Source organism: Lissotriton helveticus, chromosome 2_1 (genome assembly GCF_964261635.1).
Source record: "Lissotriton helveticus chromosome 2_1, aLisHel1.1, whole genome shotgun sequence".
Lineage (NCBI taxonomy): Eukaryota > Metazoa > Chordata > Amphibia > Caudata > Salamandridae > Lissotriton > Lissotriton helveticus.
The window spans coordinates 266,333,031-266,347,886 of NC_136059.1; the positions used below are offsets into that span (position 1 = coordinate 266,333,031).

A 14,856-nucleotide genomic window follows, 5' to 3' on the forward strand; every position below is an offset into this window, starting at 1 on the left:
AGGCGTGTTCACATGTAACCAACCCAGTTCCCCTTACTCTAGTGGCATCACAGTGGCCTTGCCTTAAATGGCGGATACTGGTGATAAACACTTGCAGTCCAATTTACAATGAAATTACTGGGAGAGACCCACCCACAATAAAGGTCCAAGACAGGGTCATCAAATGGCAAAAAAACCTGGACGTATAAATGGGCAAAACCCATTTGCAGCAACACGGATATTGGAAGACCGGTGGACCCTCGAGGATACAGTAAATGCGTAACTCATTTTTAAAGAAAAGACAGGAAGATGGAAAAGAAATCTGCAGAGTAAAAATGGAAAAGGAAATAGGGAAGGATCCTGAAGACATTGAAGAGGAGGAGACACAACACACCAGGAAACTGTGGGGGAGGAATAGACACTGACACTGGATGCAGAAAGAAACCAGAAAAACAAGCAGATAGTGTGTCCCTAAAGTAATGTATCCCTCTTCAGTGACCACATTAGTTAATCCATTTGCCCAAACATCTCTTTGAAAACTGAAACATGAGAAAGTAGATAATCTCTTGTGCCAGGTTGAAATCTTGTTACCCAAAGGCAGAAAGTGTAACAAAAATATTGTAGTTCTAGTACTTTTCCAGAAGTGGTGCAGATGTTTTGGGCAGCAGTGGAAATCCCAGCTTGCTTTGTGAGAGTTGCCTGTACGTTTACAGTCCTAATTCTCTGGAGAGTACAACCTGCCAAAAAGTCAGGCCAAATTATGTTGTCAGTGGTGGCTTATGTTATGTTAATAATTTCTAATAGAGCGCACGTTCACCGGGAGGTTTCAGGGCGCTGACTCTAACGAATGCCGGATCCAGGCAAGGACTACACGTGTGCCTGTGTGAATAAACACAAGTCGTGGGAAGCTTAGGAGCAGTAAAAGGGGCTAGGCGTACGGCCTGAGAGCAGTCGCTAAGGAAGGATCGAATCCAGCTGTAAGCCGCACCGCGGATGCCGGCCAGTTTGATATGGTCCATTAAGATGGTATGGTCGACCGTGTCAAACGCAGCCAAGAAGTCCAGAAGGATGAGGGCCTGGGGGATTCCCCTGTCAGCATTGCCTCTTGAAGCATCCAGCACTGCGAGAAATACTGTCCCGGTGGAATGGGCAGGGCGAAATCCTGCTTGGTAGTCAGACTGCTCAATAAAGTTAGACAGGCATGTTGTTACGTGAGCTTCAAGGGCCTTGGCCAGATAGGGAAGCAGAGAAATAGGCCTGTAATTGGAGAAGTTCTGGTGGTCCGCACCTGAGTTCTTCAAGAGGGGGACTACAATAGCATCCTTTAACGCTTTGGGGATAAGGATTCATTCATGAAGGCCAAAATGGGAGGGGAAAGGACAGAGAATGCGTCCTTTAAAACATGAGGAGGACAGTTGTCGTTGGCGATCCAGATTTCACCCTGGACAGTAGAGCTTGAAGAGACTGAGCATTAATGAGGGGAAAGTGGTCCAGGGTATAGGGGTTAGGTAATAAAGCAGATTGATCCTCTTTAAGGCAGGTGATGGGAATACTGGTTTTGATATTAGCAATTTTTTCTAGAAAGTATGAATTCAGAGAATCACACAGAGCTCGGGTGGCCGCGGGCTTGGGGAGAATTCTCTCGGCATTGGATAGCTCATTTACTATGGCAAAGATGTCTTTGGATTTATTATTTGACTTTTTTCCGAAAAGTATGAGGCTTTAGCTGAGATGGTAGCTCTCTTATATTCTTTGCGGGCCATCAGGTAGTGACATTTACCTTCCGGAGTATACAAGAGTCTCCATTTCCTCTCTTTTTGATGGAGGTCTAATTTTTTGGCTCTGAGCTCAGGGGAAAACCATCTCTGAGCATCAGAGCGGCGGACAGTTTTAAGTTTCTTGAATGGGACATGCTTATTGCTGGCTGCGAGTAGCCAGGCTGAGATGTTAGCTTCGGCGAGGTCAACATCCGGGACCGCTGCAGGAATGGAGCTAGTTAGACTATCCAGAAAGTCTTGTTTATTGAGAGTGCTCCATTTTCTGATCAAGCCTAACTTGATCGATGGGGGCTTAGTACAAGTGGGGATTGATATGGACAATTTTATACGGTGGTGATTGGACCAGATGCACTGGGAGGTTGTGGGTGTTGAGACCATGAGGTTAGTAGTCCACACCTGTTCCAGGATATGTCCTTTAATATGCGTGGCTGAGGAAATGTGGTGGGTGAAATTTAGGTTGGAAAACAGTTCCGTCAATTCAGTGGCATGGGGTCCACCAGCTACGTCGTTGCACCAGTAAGTAAGGTCCCCTAGCACCAGTATTTTTGCATAGTTCGTGACCAAGTTAGCATGTTGCTCACATAGTGAGAGGGAATAATGGCATATGCTGAGGGGGTCTATATATCAGGACACAAATAAGTGACCCGGCACTGGAGTCCAGTTTGATAACCATGTTATCAGCAGCGGGGAGATTTAAAGGAGACATACAGGTAAATTTGTGATCTTTATGAATAATGGCAGTTACTCCGCCTCCCATTTTCCCTTGGGTCCAGTTGGCGTGTAAGATGTAATAGTTTGGAGGAAGGGCGGCCAGAATGTCAGGGGTATAATCTAGATTTAACCATGTCTCGGTAATAAAAAAGATGTCAGGCGCCTCCGATAATAGGAGTAAGAAGATGCCTAACTGGTGTTTGACGAGAGAGCGGGTGTTGAGGTAGAGTATCCGTAATGTGTTTTTTTTGGCCTGAGGAGGAATCCGAGTCTGACACTGATAGAGAATGGTACGTGGGGGTCCATGGGGTGTACTCTGACTTTGAGCGATACAAGTGTGCTTCAGGTGGGCATAGATGGTGGGACAAAGGGTGTAGTTGGACTGATATAGACTTCTTAGTTCCTGCGAGGAGTATGTGGTGATTAGGGCAGGGGATGTGGCCCGTGGGCCCGGCCGGGCGCAGACGGGCTTGCCTTTGGCGCTCTTCCACGCTATCAGCGGCATTTCTAGTGGTTCCCCGCCTCAAACTCCTCCCCCGTCAGGCGAGATTGGTTGCAGCCTAGGGGTGTGGACAGGAGCGCTCGAGGGAGCCGGCTTTTTACAAAGAGGTATGTTACACACAATTCCACATATCTTAAATGCAATTTTAAAACTAGGGCTTTCCTTTTTTAAAACAAAGAGCAAGCGCACGACAGGCAATGAGGAGGGTAATGGCACAAAGCTAGAGTGTCCGCACCCGTACTACCAGCTGCATTTCTAGTGGTTCCCCGCCTCAGACTCCTCCCCCATCAGGCGAGATTGGTTGCAGCCAAGGGGTGTGGACAGGAGCGCGCGAGGGAGCCTGCTTTTTACAAAGAGGTATGTTGCACACAATTCCAAATATCTCAAATGCAATTTTAAAACTAAAGCTTTCCTTTTTAAAAACAAAGAGCAAGCGCACAACAGGCAATGAGCAGGGTAATGGCACAAACTTTAGTCACCTGTCGAAATGTATGTTCACATTTTGGCATGGTGCATCTTGTATAAGTAAGTTATCCTATCCTGGGTGGTCATGGATAGGTATAGGAAAACAAATGTTTACAAATGGGTTTCCCCATGACGTGCTAATGTAAGCAAAGAGTCGTTCCGCCGGCCAATTGCGTGGAACCTTTGCATGACTCTTGGTAGATATTGTATGCTCTTTCCATAACACTTCATATATCATGGCTGCTCTTTTCAAATTGTGGGGGGAGGTATATAATTCCCATTGGTACAATAGGCCTGGCAGTGGGGAGGAATTAGAGGATTCCGAGCATAATCATTAACCCTCTCGGCGCACCAGTGACACCCCCAAACATAGCAAAATATTTATGGGTTGATCAATGGCTAATCTCGATAGTCTCTCCCCCTTGCATCTGCTCATTCCTTTCTTAAGCCTTGGGTCAAAGAGGAGAGTTGTAAATGAAAATGATGTCTTTCGCTTTTTCTCCCTTCCCTTGAAGAGCATTATTTGCTACCCCTCCTGCTGGCTCTGGTATTCCTATGCACAGCAACCAGACTCACCCACTTTTTCTGACGAATCAGGCAAGATCCTCATTTCACAGTGCTCCTAGTACAAAAGTCGATTTTGGGAAGCACATTACAACAACGTTGGGAGTGAAATGTGCAATTTCGCTAATCCCAAGGGCATATAAAAACCTTTTTATAAGGATTCTCCTTATAAGTACCTGACCCCCCACCCATTGAACACCATGGAGAGACCCTGGGGGTACCTACCATGCCCAAACATTGTAGTTTATTTATTTTTAAGGTCTCCAAACACAAAAGTAAATAAAAAATACTCCTTGTCAAAATTGCAAAAACAAATGTAAGCTATTCAGCTATCAACCAAAACGGGGTCTTGGTAGCTGGGAAGGTACTGCCTTTGAAATTCGATCTGGCAAAGTTTCAGTTCATTATTCCCATTTTACATTGTTTCATTTGGTGTAGATACACATTTTTGTTGGGAATTTGTTTGATAATGGTCTTTAGAACTCTACATTTATTAGATACGGAGAATGGCTCTAGGCTTCTTTGTCCTTTAACAATTTATGCATTCTTTTCCTGAGTTGGCATAATGCAGATTGGAAAATGATGCTGTGTGTGCCTAAGGGGGATGGAATCCTTAAGCTGGTGGAACACGCCTATTGGGTGCAAAGTTTCTCGGACTGTGTACACGATGATGAGCATGTATACTTGTTGCAGGGGAAGAATCATGACTGGACATGTGATGTTGCCAGAGAACGCTATGCTTTAAACTTGGAATTGTTCGCCACCCACCAGAGATGTATGTGGTCAACTCTCCGAGCTCAGTTTATTGTGGACCTGATCTTAGGTTGGGGGGATATGTGGAGAGGGACTGACACACATTGTGGGTAATACTACAGATTGGTAAGGCGGACATTCAAAACCTTCATTAGTTTGCCTCCATTTGATAGGGACAGCACCAAATAAGATCTAGAAGCTACCTCCATGCTAGTACAGACAGGCCCCCACATCTCTTCTCTGATTAGGGTGAGGCGGGGAACCCGGCAGGGATGGCCACTAGACCTGCTACTTTTCTCGCTAGCTATTGAACCCCTAGAAGTGGCAATTCGGATGCGGGCGCAGACTGTGGAATCCCATTGGTAGTTGGCACACACAATTTCATTGTATGCAGATGACCTCCTTTTATACTTTAAGGACGTTCAGTCTGTTCCTCCCTCACTGGCGCACACTCTGGGATATTTTGCAGCTTTGTCAGAATTGAAGGTGAACACAACAAAGTCGTGCCTACACCCTTTTGATAGCACATGCCCAGACCCGGGCTACACTCTCACAAATGCTCGCATAGAATGGCGGTCTGTTACATTTAGGTATTTAAGGGTAAGAATCTTTCTTCAGCACACAGACTTGCTGGACGGCAACCTGGGTAGAGCACTGATATCTATCTGCTCTCAGATATCTTTCTGGGGCGCGCGCTCTCTCTGTCGATAGTGGTTTGTGCGGCTCTGATTAAAATGGTGGTTGTCACGCAGCTCCTATATTACTTTACCAACTTGCCCTTGTATGTGCCACTACACACACAGGGCTCGCACGTTCATCACCGCTTGAACTACGCCACTGGAGGGCGGTTGGGACCCATGATGTAGGAGATTTATATCACGAGGGCGCCTGGCTGACATTTGCCTCACTGGCTGAGGAAGATGGGCTCCACCCAGGTCAGTTCCTATTGCATCATGCGCTCATAGCAGCATTGAGTAAGCACTGGTGAGACATGGCCCAGGAACCCCCAGTGCACTTAACCTGCTCCGTGTTCACGAAGGCCAACGGCCGACGCGAGCACCTCCTTCGGGGTGCTGCCCACGACCGTTGGCCAACGCAGCCCTGCCGACCCATTAGAACGCCCGCACCGCGATGGAACGTCCGCCGCGGTAATCAGCTTAAAGATCCAATACCTTTGCACCATGGGGCCGGGCAGGCACCTCACGAGATGGTTTGCCGCATCCCTCAGACCCACACCGCAATAGCATTGTAACCTCTGAGGCAGAGAAGGGAGGAGGACTTGCATCGTTCATTCACCGACGCTAAATGGACCACTGTGCTAGAAGGTCCTATCTGTGTACCGAGAAACATGTGCTTCTGGTAATACAATACTACATCGTGCAAAGGGCATATCTAACCCCGGACAAAATCAACTGGTACTTTCACCGCACAGACGCCGCCTGTCCACGCTGTCGTTTCACAGATGCGGACTTGAACATGGTGTGGTGCTACCCATGCCTTCCGGAGTACTGGAGAGCGGTTACTGACACCCTGGCTCACTACACGGAATGTGCGGTGCCCCTTCAGATACTTATTCAGTTTTCTCTGGGGGCAAGCAGGAGGGCACTCTTGTCCAATGAGGTGAAGGGCAACCCCCCAGAGCCTGACCACTTCCTCCAAAGTGTGGCAAAATGCTATCCCATAAACCACTATTCTTTCAAAATTCAATATGTTAGAATTTTCAGCACAGGTAAAAGAGCTGGCTAAACACACGCCTAGAATGGCTAATCTCGATAGTCTCTCCCCCTTGCATCTGCTCATTCCTTTCTTAAGCCTTGGGTCAAAGAGGAGAGTTGTAAATGAAAATTATGTCTTTCGCTTTTTCTCCCTTCCCTTGAAGAGCATTATTTACTACCCCTCCTCCTGGCTCTGGTATTCCTATGCACAGCAACCAGACTCACCCACTTTTTCTGACGAATCAGGCAAGATCCTCATTTCACAGTGCTCCTAGTACAAAAGTCGATTTTGGGAAGCACTTTACAACAACGTTGGGAGTGAAATGTGCAATTTCACTAATCCCAAGGGCATATAAAAACCTTTTTATAAGGATTCTCCTTATAAGTACCTGACCCCCCACCCCTTGAACACCATGGGGAGACCCTGGGGGTACCTACCATGCCCAAACATTGTACTTTATTTATTTTTAAGGTCTCCAAACACAAACGTCTAATTTGGGCTTAATTTGCATTTTAAAAGCTGTCCTGCAACACAGGGCTGCTTTTAAACTGACCTCAGGCTCCGGCAGTGCACACATGCAAGTGCAGAAAAGGCTGCTGGCCTCTAAACTGCCCTGCCCTATTTTATACTAGTGACTTAAAGATAGTTTCAATCCCCCTGCCCTTTATGTACTAGGGCCTTATAGGGGAGGTCATGCCAATCACAGGGGTACCCTACCCTAAAGTTTACCCTAGTGTATGTAGGTGTTTTCACTGTATTCTTCATGTGTCTTCAGCATAGCACTGGCCATGGTTAGGCAGAGCCCAGGGTCAGTCAGATTCAGTTACCACCAGTAGCAGTCAGCAGAAAGTTGGGGGGGTGCCCAGGGCACGGGATGGCTTTGCAACAAAAAGTACCATGGGTGCCTTAGAACAGAGTGTTATATATGAGGAGATTCCCTTTGAGGAAAGGAGGGTAAGAGAAGAAGTAGTTGAAGAATCAACTAGAGGGGGGTAATGATTTAGGGCAAAATAGGATACATTATATACAAACACACATAGAGCTGACTCATGCAACTTCCATTCAAAGGTTTAAAGTTAGAAGCAGTTTTAGGCCCCACAAACCTAGGCCTCTACCCGAGAAATAGCAGGCCCCAAAAGACAATGGGTTTAGCTGAACTAATCTGGTCACACAGTTCATTGAAATGTAAGGAAGTAGCCTGCAAGGTTAGGAAATAGCTTGTTGTTAACAAGTTGAGCTACTGCATGAAGCGTAGATCTTCTCTTCCTCCAAACTCAGGAAACTAGTAGTGTTTAAGCATAGAAACTACAAAATTAGGTTACCATACTTCCCATCTGCTAGAGAGATGGGGCAAAATGTGCCAATCATGTTAAAGTCTATTTCCTTTGTAATCATGTTGCTTATGCATGCAAACATAGATTAAGTTTGTACACAGGATGGACTGGTCCACGTGCGAGCTTTGCCACTGTTCATAATAATATGAATGTCCGCTTCTTTTGAAAACCACGTCACACTCATGATGTTTAGGTCTGATGGATGAAACTACATGCAAAATGTCAGATAAGATTGGCCAATCAGCGCTGAGCAGGACCTAACCACGCGCTGTGCAGTTAAATTAAGATATCTTTGCTCCCCTTAGATTCCAAGAACCAAAACCCAGAGCGGGGTTTCCACACTCATCACGTGAGGCTGGGCCCACCTACACACGCTTCTGTTTCTGAGAAATTGCTACATCTACTGATACTATCTTGTATGTCCTTTGTCAGGGGTACTCATAGTACGGCCCGCTTGCCGCTGGCGGCCTGGCAAGCCTTCCCTGGCGGCCCGCGGACCTTGCAGACATCATACCTGAGTTTTTTGTTGTTGTTTTTTAGGTTTCGACCTGGCGATCTGCGCAAGCAGTTCGCGCAGGTGAAATCTTTTGTTTACCATATTGGCTATCGGAACGTCCCCCACCTCCCATTAGCTAGCTCCATAAATGGAGGCTAGCCATTGGGAGCCGGATCTGTCCGTCAAGGCCGGACCAGATTCGGGGGCGTTCCCGCGATTTTTTCCCTCTCCGCCTCTGCGATGTCGTCATCGCGGCGGTGGGCGGAGTTTCGTTTTTTTTCTTCTGTGTTTGTTTTGGTCATTCCATGCCTGCCGACCACGGCCGCCGGAGGAAGCCCAGGTGAGTGCTTGTTTTCCATTTCAAGCACCGATTAAGATTGGCTTAAAAATCCTAGTAAGTCGAATGTTGTGAAAGTGTCACACTTGAGAGCTTTGCCAGCTGTGCAAGTATGTGTGTGTGTTCGTGTATATAAATAGTGTTGTGGGGCGCAGTCCTTTATTATTAGCATGGGTGCCTGCATGTGTGTTGTGCTTGTGCCACGTGTCTGTTTGTGCGTGCGTAGTTGCGTGCTTCTTTTTTGCTTGGTCTGCCCTTGTGCATAGGCCTCTTTATGTACATAATGAACTATGCAAACACCAAGCACACAAACTTTCTTTCCCATATTTGTTTGTAAATCGGTTCCACGAAGACTAACATTTTAAATATAAGACACTAGGTGGCAGTGTTGTGCACATTCACTGTATAAAGGAAACATTTTCTGTGTGCAATGGCTCGGCACAGTTAAGATATAATCGCGCTTTACCATAATACTCCTTTAGACCAGCAATATTTGTGCACTGGAGAACTTGTCTGATGTTTCTTCATTTTTAACTATTGCTGTGCTGGCAAAAATGCAGCCACTAATGCGCCTGTCTTTGCTTATGCGCCACACAGAGATCGCTTATGGGCGAATTAACAGCAGGAGGGACCAGCAAATTCGTAGCACTGTGATATTTATTTTAAATCAAGCTACAGTCGTCGAGTTCCTATTAAGAGAACAAAAGAAGGTGGAGAAATATGTCAGCGATGCGACAAAGACGTCAGCGCCCTGTTTGTTTAGGATTCATATAACATATTGTTCGCCTCCATACAAAGGTAAGACGGAAGTAACAAAGGCTCCTGACGTCGTTCTTAGCAAACGTACTTCTAAAGAAAAGCAGCTGCGGGACAAGCCAGGGATAGAATATCCAATAAATGCCTGGGCGAGTGACAGCCCATCAGATATAGAAAAACTTGCATTGGAAAGAAAAAAAGATAAACACCAACGCATGAAAGTATATAGTTTTTGCCTCTGCCGTTGATTGTTTTTTGGCACATAGTTAGAAAACTTGAATTATTATTTGACAAGTTCTCACAGTCTTAAAGTTCAAGTCTTTGCAATTTGTATACTGTTGTTATTCTGCATTCCTTAAAGAAAATCCAAGGAAGGAGGCGATCCTGATGAAGGTCTGAACATATTTATACTATGCTAATTTTCAACACTAATCCTTTATGGGTTCAGGAGTGGCGTGCTACTCGCCAGAAAAGCGCTTCAACACCCATCAGGAGTAACAAGTGCTATATGAATGCAAATCTTTCTTCCCCTTTTATCCAACCGCTATCCTTCTCACTCCAAGTAACAGACTAATATCCACCACTGAAATTACCTCATATTTCACCGTATTAATCCACCACTAATCCTTTATAGGCTCCCTGAATAGCGTGCGTCAACAAGTGAGCGATAAATAAATACAAACCTTTGGCCTACTCTATCCTTCTGCTATCATTCCAAATCCAAATAACTGACTAACCTATCCACCACTTAAAATGTACTTGCATGTTTCACTATACTAATTCAACACTAATCCTCTATGGGTCCCGGAGTAGCGTGCAACCCGCCGAAAAAGCGCTTCGACGCCTCGTCAGGGGTAGTAAGTGCTATATAAATGCAATTACAATACAATACAATACAATTACCCCGAGCTCTTCTCTGCACACGGCAATGCGTGGGATATTATGTGGACCACATAGTCCAATCTGGCCTTTTTGTAACCGTGGCCCATTCATCCATCCATCTTTCTTTCTCTCTCTCTCCGGCCTAAATGTATGACTAGGTTCTACAAAAGCTCACTTTAGCAAGTTTAATGTATGTTCTATATTAAAATACCTATGATGTTGGCAATTTGGTTTGTTTTTGTATTCTTGCTTTATAGGATATTCTATAGTAGACTTGGAAAATATTCTAATGCGTGTACTCTTCTTGCCCTTTCATCCCCAGTGTTTACATTTCACTGCAGAAAAGGGACCTATAAATAAATCATTTTATGTGACACGAAGGGAGACAAAAGGATCTATAAACCACAGTGAAACAAATGACTCCTTTTACGTTTTGAGCACCTTGGTTTTTATTCTTTCTCTCTTTAATTTCCTACCGGAGTAGTGTGGGAGCGGAATGAGTAACAAACTTCATAAAGGCCCGGGACAAACACTAGAGTGTAGTACTCATGTATGAAAACAATGGAGTTTGAGAGGGAGTTTACAGTTTTGTACCAGGCAACTTGATGGGCCTAATAGCCCTATTATTAGACATTGACCACTTTCAATAAGACAAATTATTATGGATGAACGGTAAAAACAACTCTTCAGTTTGAAATAATAAGCTGGATAGACAATTTCAGGTAATGGCTAGGCATAAATAAACCCGTGAGCGCAGAAGTTGGAGTTTGAGCTGATGTCCATAGAGGAGGGGGCTTATCATCGAAAGAGCATCAGATGAAAAACAATAATTGTCTAAGCGAATAGGTCTCGCCTATGAGACGAGAGCTATTGACTTTGTCAGTGTTTAGCCACGTTGTACAGCAGAGTGGCTGTCATGCAGCATGGCTTAAAAAGAGCATTGGCAAAGCCAACACGTCTAGTCTACGGGAGCTATTGGCTTTAAAACTGTTTTTAGCAATGTTATTCAGCAGCGTGGCTGCAATGCAGCATGGCTAAAAACTTTTTTTAAGTGCTATGATGCGGCCAGGAGCTACATGTTCAGCATATCAAGTAGAAGTGGGCTAGCCACTTCAAGCTTGAGCCGGGCTCCAGCCTGAAGCCTGACTCTGGCTCAGCTTGAGGTCCTCATGGAACCTCGGGCCGATAAGGAGCCAAGCTTTCATGGAGCTTCTCCTGCCTCCCTCCCTGCACTCTGAATGTGGCTTAAGGGCCAGAGCTGTGGACTTTGGAATTGGGAATCCAGCTTCAAGCCTTAGCATCGGCTCAAAATCCTGTGATCCTGGGAAAATTACTTCATCTCCCTATCCCTATAAACAAGCATTTACAATGCAACGGTTTCGCCTTTGGAAAAGTTAGAGCTATTGGCAATGTAAATGACAATGCCATTTATTTATCGGTTTTCAAAACCAACACATAAATACAAATTTTGTCATTTACAATGCCAATAGCTCAAACTTTTCCAAAGGCGAAACCGTTGCATTGTAAATGCTTGTTTTTAAGAGTGTCTGCAACCAGAAAGCGACTCAGAGACTCTGCTGCTCTGTGGGGGCCGGGCGATTCCCGCCATAGTCAGAGTGGGGCTGCAGGGGCGCTGAGAGGTGAACAAAGCCTCATTTACAAGCCAATGGTCTTTTAAAGACCTGTGAAGTGCTCAGGTGCTGCTGTGTGTGTGTGTGCCTGGAAGCTGTCACAGCCCGGGCACACACAGGCAGGGTGAGGTGACAGAGGAAGGTAGAGGGAGGGAGACAGAGGCAGGGAGGGAAATGGAGGGAGAGGGAGGGAGAGCGAGGGAGGGAGGGAAAGGGAGGGAGAGGGAGGGAAAGGGAGGCAGACAGGGGGAGGGAGACAGAGGGAGGGAAAGGTCAGGAGAGGGAGACAGAGACAGAGGGAGAGGGAGGGAGGGAGTGGGAGGTAAAGAGAGGGAAAAAGAGTGAGGGAGACCTCAGAGTGAGGTAGAGGAAAGGAGAGAGAGGGAGACCTCAGAGAGAGGGAGACCTCAAAGTGAGGGGGAGGGTCTGGTGGCTCAGTGGACGAAGGCGTCCGCTGCAGGGACCTGTGATCAACCTCATGGTCACAGTTTTTTTTTGTTGCTCTAGCCCCGCCCCCTTCCCCACTGACCCCGGCCCCACCGGTACGGCCCTCAGACACAAACCACACTGTAAATTTGGCCCCCGAGAGAAAGTTTGTGAGTACCCATGTCCTATGTGAACATTACTTGCATCAATGGTCAACTTGTGACCTTTCCCTTTGTGGTTTGGAAGAATAAATAGAGCTGACTCTGAGCTAAAACTCCAGACACCAAGCTGTATCTCCTCGGAGGTGAACTGATTTCTCCAGTAGTGACTGATCCCCACTACAGTATTGTAATAAACCCGTATTACATTGCCAACTTGCTTTTCTAGGTGTTTGTTCAATAGCTTTTCCCTCCAACAGTATGTCCAATGTTGTTAACATGCAAATACCGGCTCCATGTAAAAGTCATTTATGTAAGGAATATTAAGCCGATGTAACCTAAGCATACTGTGACTTGCAATATGAATGTTTGTGCTTTTCATGGGAAAAAATCAATAAAATAGATTTAAACAAAAAATAAGCTACCTCCATGCTGGCAACTTATACAATTTTAAATAAGTTGACCTGCTCTGTTAATCCACAAGGCCTGACCAATCCTGCATCCAGATTCTGGAACTCGGAATCCATTTTCTTATCCTGTAGTACTGCCAAGCATAACCAGCTTTTCTACATTCTGTGGTGAACTTGAAATAGACAGTGCAATCCTTTCATTGAGCTTTCTTCCACCTTAAGATGGAGCGGCATATTGGGAGAAGTTGGCCTTGCATATTCTGTCCACTATTCTAGTGGGCACCTTGCACCAGTCCAAATGACCCTCATTGATGGTAGGTTTAAAGACAACCTATATAGAAAGCTATCCTAGTGGTAGCTGTGGAGAGCTGCCTTCAGGCTGAGTCTTCAAGGAATGTATAGCAGCTTGTTTTACCAGTCTATAACCTCATGAATGACCAAATGAAAGGAGAACCACACCATGTGTATATATATATATATATATATATAATATATGTATTTATTCTAAACACATCCCTCTAGTCTCTTTATGAGGCTAGAGGCAAAAGTACATTCAGTAAACTTTTTTAACACACAGTAAATTAGCACAGTATACATTTAGCCTTAGGGGCCTACCAAACCATATACTAAGAAAGTGGTATAAGAACCACGACTGACATAGATACAAGGCCTAGAGTCTGTAGAACTGCTGGGGCAACAGGAACCACCCAAGGTAGTGACACAGGGGACGCGTGCAGTGTCTAAAGACAGCCGTGAATCACTATTGGCTTCTATGGGGAAAGTCGTGGTTTGAAAATTACATATTAAGGACACTTAGAAGAGGACTTGGAGCAAACCCCTTTAGAACTAGGCAGTTCTAGAGTCAATACCCACAGGAGCACCGGAGTACTCGAGTTACCTCAACCAGGGAAGCCGAGTGCAAAGGTATTTTTTGGTGTCTGGTTTCGTCGCCGATTTCAAAGGCGTGCTGCTGAAAAGTGCTGCAGGCGACCAAGTGGAAAGTGTCCGGGTGGATTGGAGATCTGAAGAACTTGAACGCAGAGGGGACAGAGTCTGGGTCACTAGCCAGTGACCAGGAAGGCGATGAGAAGATGCCAACCAATGTCGGGTGATTTCAGGTGAAGAAGGTGAAGCTTGACTCATCAGCCACGAGGACCAGAAGGCGTTGAGGATGACCAGGAGCTGGATTCGAGCTGTCCCACAAAGGATGTCAAGTGCTACGGTGTCGGTTTCCGGATTGGACCCAACAAGCCTTGGCAACAGCACCCCTTGCAGAAAGCAAAGATTGGCTTCGGTGCAGATCAACAAGGTCTGAGGGACTCACCTTTTGGAGGGGAGTCAAGGCATGTCTGGAGCAACAAGGAAAACCCAAGAAACAGAAGAGTTACCTTTGTGGGGACCCACCAGTCAACGGCCCAGGGATCGCGAAGGTGCCTCGAGCGGAAATGCTAGAAGCGGGCCCACAGAACACTCGTGGAGTGTAGGCCCACAATCTTCAGTGCAGATGGGGCAAGTAGCCCAATGCACAACTTCGGGAAAGCTTGGGAAGTCGATGCACTAGCAAATGTGCACGGCGTCCAGGAGTTCTGGCCCCACGTCACTGGTGAGGGCTGCGGGTCTCAGCTTTGCTGGAATCTCGGGCCGGCCACTGAGAAGTCTGGAAGTCTGTGTCCTGAGTCGCAAATCCATCTGGATCCGGTGGTAGCCTTGGAAATACAAACCGGCAAGATGCTTCTTTGGTGCCTGTTTGAACAGGGGAGTCACTCCTTGAACCCAAGGGAGATTCTTCCGTCTTCTAGTCGAAATAGAATGTCAAAGTTCCAGGATATATGTTGCAGAGTTTCGTCCAGGGTAATCTGAGGTCCTAAGGACTGGGTTCCTATACTTATACTAAGTTTAGGGGTTGGACTTATTCTAGGGTCCCACCTATGGGAGGACCCAGGGAGGGGGTGGTTACA

General features: G+C 46.1%; 1 protein-coding gene across 1 annotated transcript in view; it reads left to right on the top strand.

The window, feature by feature from the left end:
- Positions 1–14,856, top strand: part of ELAC1 (elaC ribonuclease Z 1) — an 84,435-nt gene that overhangs the window by 46,909 nt on the left and 22,670 nt on the right. The window contains exon 4 of the mRNA XM_078674805.1: positions 9,233–9,433. Coding sequence (XP_078530931.1) covers positions 9,233–9,433 — 201 coding nt within the window. The remainder of the gene's footprint in view (positions 1–9,232; positions 9,434–14,856) is intronic.